The 17,297-nt window shown below is 33.5% G+C and overlaps 1 protein-coding gene across 4 annotated transcripts in view; it reads left to right on the top strand.

The window, feature by feature from the left end:
- The window catches only part of SLC16A12 (solute carrier family 16 member 12), a 117,115-nt gene that overhangs the window by 91,831 nt on the left and 7,987 nt on the right, over positions 1 to 17,297 (top strand). For 3 of the 4 annotated variants that reach the window (XM_031956017.1, XM_023495322.2, XM_031956019.1), the window contains exons 3-5: positions 7,289 to 7,392; positions 12,220 to 12,363; positions 14,990 to 15,572. In XM_031956017.1, the coding sequence (XP_031811877.1) occupies positions 7,289 to 7,392; positions 12,220 to 12,363; positions 14,990 to 15,572 (831 nt within the window). Of the gene's footprint in view, positions 1 to 7,288; positions 7,393 to 11,533; positions 11,688 to 12,219; positions 12,364 to 14,989; positions 15,573 to 17,297 lie in introns of those variants that run through there. The other variant, XM_023495330.2, reaches the window with a different exon arrangement.

The raw sequence follows: 17,297 nt of genomic DNA, 5'->3' as shown, positions 1-17,297 counted from the left end.
CTTCCCAACGGAACTCAAAATTGCAATGGACCCTGAATATCATCTAGTTGAATTTCTTTGTTTTGTAGATGATGAAACTGAAACCTAGAGAAGGTAAATGACCTGACTGAGCTGACAAGGGTAATAAGCAATCATTAAGAGGGTTGAAACAATTCATTTGGTTTTGAAGTTGAAGTATCTTCCTAAAAACATCAGGATGTGAAGTTCATGCTCTCCAGTGCTTCACCCTTTCAGAGATGAGAGAGAATGAAGTTCATACGTTTATACAAAGGTCTGGATGTAGAAATATTTTCCCACAATATCGTTCCCACTCTAGAGTAATTAAAAAAGTCATTGAACATAATGCGTGATAAGAGAGTGGAATAGGATAGAGCTAGAAAGTGAACACACTAACCCTGTATCTTCTTCTGTCTGCATACTTGGATAGGATTTTCCTATCCCATAGAAAACAAATGTACAAGAGCAGAACCAAGATGGTAGAGAAAATGCTGGAAGAATACATGTAGAATTGGATGATTTCCGACAATCTTCTTTGGAAGTGGAAGTGGAATTATAAGTGAAGTAATTAATCATTTATTGGATTTAAGAGGCAAAAAAAGTAATAAAATTTCATACCACATTGAAATATGTATGCATATATATATATACATACAGATATGTATACTTAACTATATATGTCTACATATACAAGTATGTGCAAGTAATTAATCATTTATTGGATTTAAGAGGCAAAAAAGTAATAAAATTTCATACCACATTGAAATATGTATGCATATATGTACATACAGATATGTATACTTAACTATATATGTCTACATATACAGGTATGTACATGAAGTAAGTATTTGTATATTGACGTATTCTTCAATAAGAAAGTCTAATGCAGAAGAGAGGGAAAACATTTGCTTATCTTACAATTTATTTTGGACTTTACTGCTAATTCTCTTTCCAAGGAAACTCAAAACTGCAAGGAACCCTGGATAACTAGATATGTATATGTATACATCTAGGCATATGTATGCAAACATATATTCCCTTTTGTACTTTGCCTTGTTCAGACTTCATCTGGGACATTATGTTCCATTTTAGACATTTTACACTGGGAGAGATAAACTGTATAGCACATTTCAGAGGGAGGGTGATTGTGATAGAAAGGGATCTCAACTATATATTATTAAGATCCACTGAAGGAATTGGGGAAGTTTAGGCTTAAGAAGAGAAAACTTAATGGCGGACAGTAGTTTGGCACAGTGTATTTAGTATGTAGAAAGCACTTGTTAAGTGCTTGTTAATTGATCATTTGGCATGATTAATGTCAACAGTTTTTGAAGGGCTGTCCTGGGCAAGAACAACTAGAAATTTTGTTGGTCCCAGAAAGAGCAGAAGTTCCAAGAAAGAAAGAGTTTTGTGCAACACAAAAACTATCTATCTGACGATTAGAATGGTTCCTACATGTAGGGGAAACTTCAAGCAAATAGATGTTCACTGGTTTGGGATATTACAAAAGGGGTTCATGTTCAGGTATTGATTAACTAGATGATCTAAGCACTTCCTTTTAAACTTTGAGATTCTTTGCTTCTAGAAATTAAGAGAATAATAGGGTCAGAAGTAGGGGACAGGGGAAGAATGAAATAGTTCATGATTTCATTTTTGGTAAAAATGCTGAAAGGCAAAGATCTAGCTTATTTACTAATAATCTTTTAAAATACAGTCATTTAGGTTAAAAAATAAGTAACTATTGTCAGTTTAATAGAAAGTTTTTCAATTCTTACTTAATTTTTAAAAGCATGGGAATTTTATATTTTTAAAATTTTCCATGGAAACAGATTCTTAATTTCCTGCTCTACAAAGTTAATATTACTTTACCAAGAAAAAGTACTCTACTTTCTCCAAAAGGTTCCTCTTTTTATGTTAGTATTTACACTGATTTGGGGAAGTTATATTGTATCTTTATAACTATAGATAGAAATGAGCCCTCCTTTGTTACTGTGTATCAGCTATAGAAGTTAGATAAAATTAAAATGAAATTCAGATACTATCCATGAGTTAAAGTTTTCCAACACCTATTTTTAATGACCAGTAGTTTTCAAATTGTGGGGGAATGTTTCCTCTTTTAATCTAGTTAAATTTTGTGTCTTTTCTCCTTCCTTAAAACAAACAACCATTATTCCTGCATTTTAATCTAAAATTCAGGCATAATGTTTCATTTAAATCAGTTACGGTTTTTGTTGAATAAGATGACACAGACAAAAAGGTCTGAGCCAATATAGAGGATAAGTAATTTTTCTATAAGTATATCTTGTTTTAATGTAATGTCAATACTCCAATGGATCTGTGATCTCATTTATATGAACATGCTGTTGAAATACTTCAGAGTATAACATGCATGTAATTTTAAAGTTATGGAAAACTATTAAGACAGTGTATTTCCTCTCTTGGTTCCAACATACTGAATTTAAAAAAAAATCATTATCTATAAAAGGGGTTTGTGATAGGACTGACTTTGTAAATGTTTCAATCCTTGCTGTACTATGAACAAGATTTTCCATCTCTTTGCTCCCTGGATATTCCCCATTCCTGGAATGTTCTTTCTCGTGTTTGCTTCATGGCTTCCTTTAAATACCAGTTAAAATTTCATATTCTACACAAATTCTACATAATTCCAACTTCTCATAATTTTAGTGCCTTCCTTATTTTAATAATTCTCAATTTATCTTGTATATAGCTTATTTGAACATATTTGTTAGCTTTTTTCTCTTCTATTAAATTGTGAGCTCCTTGAGGGCAGGGACCATTGTATTTTTTTGAATCCTTAGCAAGGGTCCTGGCAGAGTTGGAACTTAATAAATATTTATTGACTGAGTGATAATATCAGTCTAATTGTCAACTCACTCCTTTGGAGGTGGATGTTATTTGAAAAGCAACACTAATTTTAAGGTATCTCTTTAGTCCACCTTTTGCAGAAGCTCTTTCTTGGTTGAAATTATAAAAATAGTGAGCCCATATTTAAGGAGCACTTTCAGGTTTTCCAAGAACTTTGCATAGACTATTTAATTTGTTCCTCACAACATTCTTGTGAAGTAGGGTTATCCCCATATGTAGGTGGGGAAAATGAAGTAAATGACATCCAGAATTGCTAAAGAATATGGTCCTTTTTTAATGATGGAAGAATTGTTATAAATTGTTTCTGAGTTGTTACTTCCTGAGAAGTTTTTCTACAGTTTCTTTAGTTCAAATCATAGTCACCCAATTATCACATCATTTGCTTTCAAAGATCATTCTTACAGTGGCCAGTTGTGAAACACTGTGGAGAAGCAACATGGAGATATGAAGGCCAATCAGTGAATTAGAGACAGGGAGTATTAGTGTTAAAACAGACCTTAGATATCATCAAATCCAATCCCTTCAGCTAACAGATCCTAATAGAGTAGGACTGGATCTCTGGTATCATCAGCGTAGGGAATATCTGAATAAGAAGGTTTCCCGCATTGGTGCAGATTGAAACCATCTCTGCAACTTAGAATTTAGAGAATTGCTGCCCTAGAAGTCTGAGGAATAAAATGACTTATCCAGAAGTAGTACTTGACCCTTAGGTCTTACTGGCTTTGAGACAAGCTCTTGATACAGACATTGGACCATTGAGAGCTGGGATGACCACCCAAATCTATATATCCATGCATATATATATATATATATATATATATATATATATATACACACACACACTTCCCATTTTGGAAGTAGGAGATATATATATGTATGTATGTATATATGCATGTGTGTGTGTGTATATATATATATATATATATATATATACATACATACATTACATAATACACACATATACATATACAAACATTGTTATTCAGGTTTTTTTTTTTAATTTTTGGTCAGTCATTTCAGTTCTATCCAACCTTTTGTGACTCCATTCGGCAAAGACACTGGAGTGGCTTGCCATTTTTTGCCCCAGTTTATTTTATAGGTGAGGAAACTGAGGCAAACAGAGTTAAGTAACTTGTTCAGCTTTACAGAACTAGTAAGTGTTGAGGTCAGATTTGAACTCAAGAAGATGATTCTTCCAGACACATAAATATACACATACATATTCACATAAAGATACACATATATGTGTATATATCTGTATAGTTTTTTTGCATACATATGTGTATATGTATATATACATATACATATATGTACATTTCTTTTTTTTTTTATTTTCCTTTCCTTGTTTTTAGAAACATAAGCCCAAAATGTTGTTGTTGAAAAATCTCTATGGTACTTGCCCCTATAGAGCAATATAAAAAGAATGGCCCTATCCCTCTCATGCTCTCTGAAATTATAATATTGAACAAATAAACTAGTGACATTTTAAATAATTTGTTCTTAGTATTCTTGCGTATCTAGGTGAATAGGTCAAGTGTTACTCCTGAAATATTATTTTCTCTCAAGTCCATTAAGGCCAGAGGTTCTTAAATTGGGATCACCTATTGAATCCTTGGGAAGATTTCAGGGTAATCTATGAATTTGCATAGAAAAAATTCACATTTTTTTCAATGTCATTGATTTCCTTGGAAATATTATGTACTTATTTTATGCATTTAACATTATTCTGAGGAGTCCTTAAACTTCACCAGGCTGGATCACCAGGACACAAAATAGGCTAGGAACCTCTGAATTCTAGAATGTGTTTATGTTTATTAGATTCATTGGCTTGATTATCTTGAGTGTGGTGATGGAGAGGGAGTGAAAAAAAAATCAAGAAAAATTTTGAAGTTGTGAGACACAAAAACAAAACTTCCCTAAAATGACTCAGTGTAAAAGAAAAAAAAAATTAAGATAAGAGTTGGTGAGTGTTCCTCAGTGATATCATGACTTATGGGGCCCAACAACAATTAGGTTATTATAGATTTATAGTCCCATGAAAGAGAGTCAGTGAAACATCAAAAAAATGAACAGAAGAGAATAGAAGGAGGACAAGTAAGGTAGCTTTGTAATTAATATGCTGAATTTATTGTATTCTTTAAAAAGTAAACACAATGAGTCAGGGTTCTCTTATTCTTTGTATGTAGAAATACTCGTATTTGATAATGTTTGTCAAATTCTAAAAAAAAAAAGTACTATTTTTAAAAATAATCAAATGGGAACAGACCATATTTAGACATCTGGGATTAAAAAAGAAAAATAATTAGTTGAAAAGGGATTAATGGAAATTATTAACCTTGAATTTGGCCAGAAAAACAAGATTTTTTTTTGACTTGTGTACAATTTTGACCTTCTAAGTTATCTTCAGCTGGAAAATGTCCTACTCTGTCTTTTGGGAGGTTCTGATGCTTTAAAATTTGTTTAGAGTCATTATTCAAAGGGGAAGAGGTCAGCAAGTTTCTGCCTTTACTCCACCATCTTGGCTTCACGTTCCCTTGTGCACAATTTTGTTCTGAAATAAATATTTTCTCAGTTTTTCACTTGGTTTTCAAAAAATGTGATCTTTGTTTGTATTAAATGAAATATAAGCTTCTACTATATTCTCTTCTTATCAGACCACATATGGAATATTTAATTTAGTTCTGAGCATCACATTTTAGGAAGGACAATAATTTTAGATACTAAAAATATCTGACATTTGTGAGGCAATGTGGGATAGTGGATAGGCAGATGATCTCTCAATCAGAGCAACTTGTTTCGGATTTTGCCACTGATCCATTCTGACTTTGTGATCTTCTGTAAGTCATTTGTCTGCTTAATTTCCTAAGCAACAATGTAAGATTTTAACTTGGAGAACAGTTATCAAGCTAAATAGAAGTAGTTTCCTCACCAAGAATTCCTTGTAATGATAAAATCACAATGAAGATAGGAAAACACACACACACACACACACACACACACAGAGTTTTATATTGCAATTTAAAATTTGCAAATATACATCATCTATTTCACTCTCATATCTCCATGAAAGAGCTCCCAGAGGCATTATTATTCTTATTTTATAGATGAGAAAATTAAGACTCAGAGATGTTAAATGAATTGCCCATTTAATCATGATAACATAGGTAGCAAGTGTAAATGGGCAGTATTTAAACCCAAGTTTCCCACAGAATTATAGCACTCTATTCTTTGTAACATCCATTCTTTTAGGTAATGAATAGTGAAAAAGGAGATTGCTTGAAAAATGAACTTTTTAAAAGTTCAAATCTATAAAAGCATTTTAAATGAAATTAGTTCAATTATCAAAAAAATTATGCAACATGGTGTACATGCATGGTGTACAACACACCAACTCTAATTAGATGAAATCAGTTTTTTTTTCATTACTTTATTTCTTCCTCGAAGGATATAGAATCCCAGCATTAGACCTTATACAAACATTGACTTCATCTGGGGTGAAGCAAAACCTTTTAAAAACATTTTTACTGAATTCATTACAGCCATTGCTTGGAATCAGTGCAAGAAAGGAACTTGGGTTTTGCCTTCACTCTCTTTCCATTGTCTTCACCATCCTGAGCATATATATCTTCTTCCTATATAGATCTCTACCCTACTTCTCTCCCCTATGCCCAGACTGTGATCACTGCTACAATCCTCCATGATTCCATCTGGGAGTGAAGATGAAAGTTTAAAGGACTATCCCAGGATGCTATGGACTCTCAAAAAAATGGTGGGGATGGATATAGGTATATTAAAACAAGTTCCAAGGGATCATACTGCCTTATCTCCATGCCTCATTGCCTTACTGTATCTCATGCTAGGACAAATGCTATATGAATTTCTTTGTGAGAGAGCAGAAGAAAGAATGATAGACTCAGTCTTTTAAACTCTGACTGACACTCAGCTGTGTAACCATGGACACTGCATAATCGCTCTCTGAGTCTCACTTTTCTTTTCTGTAAAATGGAGGTAATAATTACACTGAGTAATAAATATATAAAATTGATGTGATAATCACATAAATGGTGTGCGTAAAGTACTTTGCAAACTTTAAAGGTCATGTAATATTGTTATTATTTTAATTAATCAAATTTGCTTTAGTCTCTGTTGACTTGGAACTGAGCTATAAAGTCAAATGAGCAATGAAAGTTTCATTAATTGTGTCCAAGCCATAGTCCTTGATACTTGTAAAGCTAGAGACTGATATGAGTATATAATTCTGGTCCACTTTTGATTTTTCTAGTGATCATGTTCAGAATTTCCAGAGGTGACAATTCATGTCCATGAAGACTTGAATTATCAATTACACTAAACCTTTGGGTCCTGATAAACCCTTAGTATAAAACAATTATTTTGTGTTTTTCAGATGTATCTCCATTTTTTTTGTGGAGTTCCAGACATATTTTGCTCAGGATTATGCACAAACAGCATGGATCCATTCCATTGTAGACTGTGTCACCATGCTTTGTGGTGAGTGTTTCTCTCCAAAGAGAAAGAACTGACTTATCTTTAATTGTATTTGGTAGTAACTTCCCATCAGGTCTTAATATGGACTTTTATAAATATATTTATTTATTTATCCTTATATTTAAGGATTATGATGAGAATTAATTAAGGGAATATGATCAATAATCTTTCAACATTCATTTTTATTTTAAGTTCCAAATTTTCTTCTCTGCTCCAATCTCTCCCTTGGCTCATTGATAAGGCAGCCAATAAGATATCTATAAGGAGTCCTGTAAAGTATTTCCATCATAATTATCTTTCCACCTCTCTGCCTACCTCGTAATAAGCAAGATATCATCTGAGTAACTGGTGGTCTTGTTGTTAATACATAAGAAAGAAACATATGGACTATATGATTCTTCCATAGATGGAGATTTGGTGCTAGAAATTGTTTGAGTTGATTTATCCATTATTTTGAAAGTAAGATACTAATAGGTATTTGACTTCTCTTTTTCATATCATTTTATTATTTTTAACTATGTTAAGTTAAATCTGAAGTTCATTATTAAATGAGCTTTAAAATTAATTCAATAAAGCTTATTGAAGCATATAACTAAATGAGCTTCAAATTGTTTTAAACTATCTAGCTTGTTGGGTCCATAATTTGTGGTAATTGATTTTTTTGATTCAATTTTGTTTTACTCTCAGTTCTAAATTTTCTCCCTTCTTCCATCCCTCTCCCACCCATTGAGAAGGCAAGGAACTTAATATCCATTACAGATAAGAAGTCATGTAAGACATGTTTATATATTAGTTATATTCTGAAAAAAACCCAAGTAAAATAAAGAGAAAAAATATGCTTGAATCTGCATTCTGAGTCCATCCTCTCTTTGGAGGTACATTACATTTTTCATCATGAGTTCTCTGGAGTTGTAATGGGTTGTTGCATTGATCAGATTTGCTAAATCTTTCACAGTTGATTATCTTTATAAGTTGTCATCCTTGTATATATTGTTCCCTTAACTCTGCATTATTTCATATCACAATAATATTTTTTCATATTTGTTTACCATTAATTTGTTCAGTTATTCCCTAAATAATGGGTGTCTCTTAAGTTTCCAATTTTTCACCATCACAAAAAAAGCTGCTATAAATGTTTTTGTGCATATGAGTCCTTCTTTTTATTTGATCTCCTTATGGTACTGATGAATCAAAGAATGTACAATAGCCTTTTGGTCATAGTTCCAATTTGTTTTCCAGAATGAGTGGACCAATTCACGGCTCCACTTTTAATGCTTTAGTGTCCCTATTTTCCCACAATCTCTCTCACATTTGCCATTTTTTCTTTTTTTTTTTTAATTGCCAATTTAGCCATTTTGGTAGGTATGAGGTAGAACTTCAGAGTTGTTTTAATGTGCATTTCTCTAATTATTAGGGATTTAAAGCATTTTACTGTGAGTTTTAGTAACTGATATCATTCTTTGAAAATGGCCTGTCCTTTGAACATTTATAAATTGAGAAATAACCCTTATTTTTCATAAATTTGCACCAGTTCCCTTTATCCTTGAAAAATCAGAGAAGTATAGAAACTGATTAAAAAATAAAAGCAAACTGATTGGTGAGATTTGTTGTTAGAGGATTGCAAATATTTTTATGATTCTTAATATTTCTGTGACTTTAGATAAATGATTTATCTTCCCTGGCTCTAACTGAGACAACTAGATGATATAGTAAGTAGAGTGATGGATCTGGTGTCAGGAAGACCTGAATTTAAATATTGCCTCATATAGTTTGCTGTGTGACTTGGGGTCAAGTCCCTTTGCATTTCTGTATGTCATGCTACTTGTCTGTGAAAAAAGAGAGTTATACTTAATGACTTGAGAGATAACTTCTAATGCTCAAATCCGTGGCTTTTGTGATCTGGTTCTTCATCTGTAAAACAGGATTTGACTAGAATTAAGTGGTCTTATTGACTTAGACAACCACAAATTAACATTATCTATGTTGTAATATAATTCTATGTTGTAATATAATTGTATTTATTTTGCTAAGCTTTTATCAACTACATTTTAATCTGGTTTGAATAAAGGATCTACAATGTTTCATATCTGTTATCTGGAATTCTGTTTTCCAAAAACCTTCACATTCTCTTCCTGTTCCAAATCTGATGTTGTAATTCATAGCACTTTAGAATGTGGTGAAATACAGAAATCCTCTAACCTATAAGTAAAAGAAGAAACTTTTGCTCATTTCTGATGTTACCAAATGAGATATCTGTTACTAAAGTGGCTTTGAAAGGCTTTAATGAGCTTAACTTGATTAAAACAATATTATTACAGTCTAGGTGCATATAATTGTTTTATTAGAAGAATCCAAACAATCTTTCTGATCTCCTTGCTTATGGGATCTTCTCAGATCAATGTTAGCAGATGTAATCTCTACCCTATCAGTTTATGGAATTACTTGATTTGAGTCCTTTGCTCCAAAGCCACTTCTATCTGTAGAAAAATATAAACATATACATATTGAAGAAGTCAGGTTCCCCTGCACTAAAACATATTAGCATTTCTAGTGAGTTTTGCTGCTTCACTCTAAAGATCATGGGACTTTTTCACCTAACTTATGGCTGAAACTTCCTATATGTGTTGTCTCTAGACATTACAATGTGAGCTCTTTGAGAGCAAGGGTGATTTCTGATTTTCCATTTATATTTATAGCTTTCAGCAGTACTTTACACATATGGTGAGTGCTTCATAAATATTTTTCCATTCATATATTCATTAATCCAAAAAGATGTTGGGTATGTTGAAGAGGGGATACTTGTTTAATTATCATCTTAGACTAGATATCCTCTGGTGTCCCTTCCAACTCTGAGATTTGTGACCTCTGAGAATAATATCAGTCATACCCATTAATGCAAGACATATATGCAAGAAAGGTCTATTTGGGGCTATGTAGCCCTTGGTTACGTTAATGATCATAATGCCAGTTTGAGGCATTAGTAAACTAAGTAAAATAAATTGGAAGTGGAAACTCCACAATATAGCATTCAGTAAGGTATGCTATATTTAATTCAGCATAATCACACTTTAACAATAAATAAATCCAGAGAAGAAAATACATCCCTAAAATGACATCTGGATAATCGACTTTTGTACTGAGCCTACCTATAGTTGAAATAATGAGCAATGACTGAGTTTCAGTTAGCAAACGAGAAGAGTTGGTACCTTCATAAATTATGGCATTTACCTGTTAAACTTCAGTCCTATAGAAAATAGAAAAGCAAACTTGTATTTTCACGGGATAGTCTTTTCAATCCTAATTGTTTCATAACAGAGGTGCCTTGGTAAAGGTAAAGTCAAAAAATTTTATTGTCCCGAGTCTTCACAAACAGCCCACAAAACTTTAAGCTTGTAAAGATCCTTGAAATGGAAGTTGTATCTTTTGGACTGTTTTAAAGAGGCAGGTGAAATTTACCAATGGAATCTTTGGGTCAAAGTCCTGGGCTTGTACATTGGGATCTGGCCACATTCATAGCAATAGTCTAATTTCAGTTAATTCAACAAAACTTTATTAAGCACCTATTTGATGCAAGGTACTGAGTCAAGGACTCTGGATACAAAAATAAAAAGGAGACAGACTCTGATATGAAGAAACCTTGAATTTAAGATATGAGAAAAATATTTGATTACAAAAGAGAGAACATCCTAAATACAAAGTAGAGGTTCAATAAAGGTGCTATGAAAAATTTAAAGAGGGAATGATCATTTACATATACTAAATATCACAAAAGTGCAATATCAAGCATCAGCTCTTTTAATTTTATTAATTTATTAGATATTGACATGTCAAAAGTTGTCATTAACAAACTATGCCCTCCAACATCTATAGACAAAAAATAGATTTGATAAAAATTAATATTTTGGAAAATTCTTAAGATAAATAAAATCTCCAATTTTATTTCTCCAATCTCAATTAATTGTGGTCTATAAGGTCTATATATCCTTATTAAACAATTTATTTGGGGGAAGGAAGTTTTGGGTGACTTGAAAGTTGACTTCTGATTGACCCTGTATCTTAGAATCATAGAATTTGGAGCTGGAAGGAGCATTAGATATAATAACAACAGCAACAATAACAATAATAATCTCTACCTTTTATATAGTGCCCCTTTTGTGCCAGACACTGTGCTAGGTGCTTTACAAATATCCTGGGAACAGGATAAACAAGCCTGGAAGTAAGCACATTTCTGTGCCTTAAATGTACAGAGGAGAATCAGGGCCACTGAGAGATGAAGTCACTCGCCCAAGGTTACACAGGTAATATTAAACAAATCTAGAATCCCTTTACTCCAAATCCACTGCTTTTCTCACACCATACTGCAAAATGTAAAAGTTGAACTAAATGCTACCAGTAGACATATATAGTGCTTCAAGATTTATAAATTGCTTTACATATATTCATTTGTGTTTTACATTAACCTTGTGAGTAGATGCTTTATTTGCAAATGAGGAAAGCACTGCTACCTCCAAACCATGAGATAAAACACTGAAGCTTTCTCTTTGATGGTTTTTTTCTGCGTAATCTTGGGCTAAACATATAGCATTCCCAACATTTTCCCCATGAATCCTGTGTTGCCATTTCTTGCTAATAATATTAGAAATTTATTTTCATGTAAAGTACTACAAGTACCCAGAGAATTTGTCAACTTTCCTGGCGAAGAGATGAGTTTGTTGTTCTGGAAAATCCTTTGAGATTTTAGTGTAACGCATCCTGTTGATGCAAAGCTTCTGTCATTTCAAATTGCCCTTGAAACCTTGATGTTGATCATAATTATTGTTATTTTTGAAGCTCCACTCGGGAGTGTTATCAGTAATCACTTATCCTGTCAAGTGGGAATCATGCTGGGTGGCTTGCTTGCCTCCACTGGTCTCATCCTGAGTTCATTTGCCACCAGCCTGAAGCACCTCTACCTCACTCTTGGAGTTCTTACAGGTAAGGGCACTCCAGATTGCCCCTCTTCTTCCCACATTACTTATGGCTTGACAATATCTTACCTGAGAAGCAATTCATGAATTACTAGTCCATCACTTCTATAAACCACTCAGGTATTTCTCCATATTTAATAGTTAAGAAAAAAGAGTTTAGAGTCCCTATTGATTGTACTACCCTCATCATACTGCATCATCTCTTAAATTCAACTGCATCATTAAAATTAAGTACTGACTTCTTCATACACAGAATCTTAACTGAATGAAAATGAGATAGCTACAGAGTCACAAGTCTATAGATGGGTTCTTCTAAGGCTTTATTACCAGGAAATGAAAATCTTTCTTGTAGTGTATTATGTATTGTTTCTGTAAGACATCTCAATTTTGTTTTTTTTAAAAAGTTTGTACCAAATAAAAAGACCCCTGTAACCAAAACACTGCTGATATGAATTCTCCCAGTTTCAAGGATACTTCCTTTAGGAGGATAATTATGGGTGAATCTTTTCCAAAAGGAACAACTTGTATTAAGCAGTAGGAAGGCAGTGCCTTTTTTTGTGCTGAGAATTCTTAGAGAAAAAAATTGAGATAATGTGATGGACTAACTAATGTTGACACAGCCATTTAACTTTCAGCTGACAGGACAGCTTATTTTCAGGCACTGTACACCATAGGAGGTGGCCTGAGTTAGGTTGTAAAGAATGCAGTCATGTAGAAAGATGCTAAATCCTTTCTTCTACATTAGCAAGCAATAATCAAGAGGTCACTGCTGTCAGATACTGGAGTTTAGTGTAGTGTAGTATTTTTCTTTTCTGATGGTGTAATGTTGTGCCACAGAACAATTCCTTGTTAAAAACCATTCCAATGCATGGTTATAGAAATGAGCACATACTTTTTTGTTCATTCCTTAGGGTATACAAAATGGTTTCTTGTCAACAATCCTTTGAAGATAGAATTTATAGATGAGGAAAATAACACAGAGATACAAATTAACTGTCCAAAGTCATGCAGTTAGTAAGTTTAAGGACCTAAATCTTCTAACTCTTAAGTCCAGTTGCCATTCTGCTAGACCATTTGCAAGCCAATAGAGTGAAAGGAAGGAAGTTCTAAATATTTCACAGGTAATTACCTCTCTTCTAATATAGGTTTGCAATAATTATAGTTCATATGTATGAGATTATTACTTTCAAACATCAGATTAGATTTTCTCTAATCCAAATCTAATTTAATCTAATCTAAAATTTTGTTCAATTTTAGTGTAATAGTGTAGGGAATAATAGGCATTCTATTTATCCACATTATTTTTAGGAAGGTCCAGAACATCAAGGCTTTCTTTGTTGACCATTGCAATAATTATAATTGATATGTATGAGACTATTGCTTTCAAACATCAGATTAGATTTTCTCTAATCTAAATCTAATCTAATCTAAAATTTTGTTCAATTTTAGTGTAATAGTGTATGGAATAATAGGCATTCTGTTTATCAACATTATTTTTAGAAAGGTCCAGAACATCAAGGCTTTCTTTCTTGACCAAATCAAGTGGGGAATTAGGCAAATATCTGAATCATCTAAGGAAAAAAATTGAGAAAAAGATATTTTAGGGCAGCTAGATAGTACAGTAAATAGAGTACTGGCCCTGCAATTAGGAGGAATTGAAAAAAGAAAAGGAGATTTCTTCTCCTGGAATCATTCAGATAGTTTGCCCAAGTCTAACTTTGGTAAATGCATTATTTACTAATTACCTTCCTTTTTTTTTATTCCAGAACCATAGTTTTAAGATATTTCCTTTTCTGAGAAAAGAATATTTACCATATTTAGCATGAGTGCCTAGATTCTGGTTGGGAAGAGTTTTTTCACGTGGAGCTGTAAAGGGCCTTGAACACATGGAAAACCACTTTTAGCTTACTCCAAGAAAGTTATCACACGATATTGCTTTGCATTGAACTATTTGATTGCATAATCAAATGAGATAATATTTTCAAAGTTTTTGGCAAATAGAAAGTGTTTAATAAAGACTTGTTCCCTTCTCTTCCCATAACTGGTAGAAATTCCTTTCCCATATCTGCTAGAAAGTCCCTTCTCATCGCTGGTTGAATTAAAGGCAGCATGGAACAACAACAAAAACAATAATAATTAATAATAATGACAATAATAGCTAATAGTTATATAGTGTTTACTGTGTGCCAGGCACCATGTTAAATGCTTTGCAAATATTATCTCATTTGATCCTTACAACAATCCTGGGTGGTAGATGCTATTATTATCCCCATTTTACAGGTGCAGAAATTGAGACAAATAGAATTTAAGGGACGTCCCCAAAGTCACACAGATAGTAAGTATCTGAGTCTAGATTTCAATTCAGGTCTTCCTGAATCCAGGCTCAACACTGTATCTGCTGTGTCACCTAGCTGCTCCAATAGAAAGAATAAATTTCTAGCCCTACCATTAATATTTCTAAATTATGTTGCCGTAGGCAAGTCATTTAAGCTATCTAGTGTCATAGACAACTTCCTAATACTCTAAGTTGAAGTTAGACTCTCAAGTTGCTTGCACTGGGAGCTACCCCATCCTGGGGTGTCTTTCTGGATTATATGTATGATAGTACTAACAGATTTCTCTTTATTTACCAGGTCTTGGATTTGCACTTTGCTATTCTCCAGCCATTGCCATGGTGGGCAAGTATTTTAACAAGAGGAGAGCTCTTGCATATGGCATAGCTACATCAGGGAGTGGAATTGGGACGTTTATTTTGGCTCCTGTGGTTCAGCTCCTGATTGAACAGTTCTCCTGGCGGGGTGCATTGCTCATTCTTGGAGGCTTTGTTTTGAACCTCTGTGTTTGTGGTGCCTTGATGCGTCCCATCACCCTGAAGGAGGACCATAAAAATCTCCCCAAACAGGACCCTGTCTCCAAAACACCGAAAGAGAGCTTACCACCTTTGTCCCTCTGTTCACCTTTACTTAAAGAATGTGCTCAGCCCTGTTTGTGCTGCTCCTTGCAGCAAGAATACCACTTCTTACTCATAGCAGACTTTGTGGTGTTTGCCACATCCATCCTATTTATGGCTTATGGCTGCAGCCCTCTTTTCGTGTACCTGGTGCCTTATGCCCTGAGTGTTGGAGTGAGCCATCAGCAAGCTGCATTTCTCATGTCCATACTTGGTGTGATTAACATTATTGGCAATGTTACCTTTGGATGGCTGACAGACAGAAGGTAAAATGTGTGAAATTACAATTGCATGTCCATTGGGGAACACTTAGGAATACACTTCTCCCAAGTACTCATTAGAGAAAATCCATGGTGTATTAGGCAGTTACTGTAGTACAATAGCAAGAGCCCTGGTTTTGGAGTAAGATGAGAGGTTCAGATCCTCCCTTTCCTATATAATATCTGTGTTACCATGGACAGTTCATTTCTCATCAGTGAATAAATGAATTAGAGTATATGATCTCCCAAGTCTCTTACAATTCTAAATCTTATGATTTCAAGACACTTGAAGGCAAGAATGGTGTAAAAGTACTTGATCTCCCTGAGTCTCAGTTACCTCAACATGTATAAGAGTGAGAAGCAAATATAATTTAAGAGTGGAGGTTTACTGGTTCAAACCATGGGAAAAAGAACAACAACAACTACTACTACTAGTTTCTTCAGCAAAAACTCTATTTGATCCCATGAGATTCTATTTATGTTTATTATCATCATCATCAGCAGCAGCATTATTATTTCTACTATCATGATCTTCCTCCTCTTCCTCATTATTCAACATTCAACTCATTACAAAATACTTTCGTATCCATTATATCATCAGATATTCACAATAACCCCAGTTTCAAAAGATAGGAAGAGTAGGGATAATAAACTCTCTCTCTCTCTCTTCTCTCTCTCTCTCTCTCTCTCTCTCTCTCTCTCTCTCTCTCTCACACACACACACACACACACACACACACACACGAGGTTTCCCTTTATCCAAGGATAATTAGTAACAGAAAAAAGCCACTAAAAACAAATCTATTTTTGAAAGGACCAACATTTGCTTCATAACAAATAATAGAGAAAAGGGTTTTTTGGAAATTTATCTTGAAAAAAATAAAAGTTAAAATTCCAAATCTTAGTCCCTCTGGAAAAGAATTTAAGAATTATCTAATTTTCATTGATTCATTATTTGTTTCTCATTCTAATGTCTGTCACTTAGCAAAAAATTAGCATCATTCTCCAGTGTAAGATAGAATTTGTTTTCATTCTAACATTCTATTTTTAACTCACACACATATGTATATGTATATGTATAAATAGCTCCACTTAACACGAGAGAGAGGTCACATGTTCTAATGTAAAGGGTACTGGATTGAGTCATAATATGTCTTCTTACTAGTTTTGTCACTTTCTAATAATGTGACTTAAGCCACTTAATCTGTTAAAAATCTCAAGTTCCATAGGAGTACATAATAGTGTCTTTATTATCTGAATATTCTGTGGTCTAGTGCCTACAAATTTACATTTTGTTTTGATTCAGGACCCTGTACAACCTTTTTACCAATGTACATCAGCAGCTGTCCAGCAATATAAAGTCTAAAAGAGTTGCCAGAGGTATTTGGAGATTAAGTGACTATGTGCTTAGCCACCTGAGGAACTTTTTAAGTGCTTCCTAATTCTGAGGCTAGTTGTATGTCTACTTCACCAGATCTGTTTTCCTAAGAAACCAGTTAGAGTTAGGGAAGCAAAAGTCACCATGACACAAAAATATTCAATAACTGTTCACTTATTAAATTGACCCTCTCCCTTTCTCAAAGATACCTCTGTGCTTAAAATGAATAAAATCTCCCATTTCAAGGAACAATCTAAGTCTAAAGAATTAAGGGAGGCCGTTGGGCAAATTGACATAGTTCTCAAATATTGTTTCAGTAATAACCATTCTTTGGAAAGATGGTAAGAGCAATC

The sequence above is a fragment of the Sarcophilus harrisii genome, chromosome 2, assembly GCF_902635505.1.
Source record: "Sarcophilus harrisii chromosome 2, mSarHar1.11, whole genome shotgun sequence".
NCBI classification, from domain to species: Eukaryota; Metazoa; Chordata; class Mammalia; order Dasyuromorphia; family Dasyuridae; genus Sarcophilus; species Sarcophilus harrisii.
Note: the sequence above shows the minus strand (reverse complement) of the source record. Positions and strands in the feature narration are given on the sequence as shown.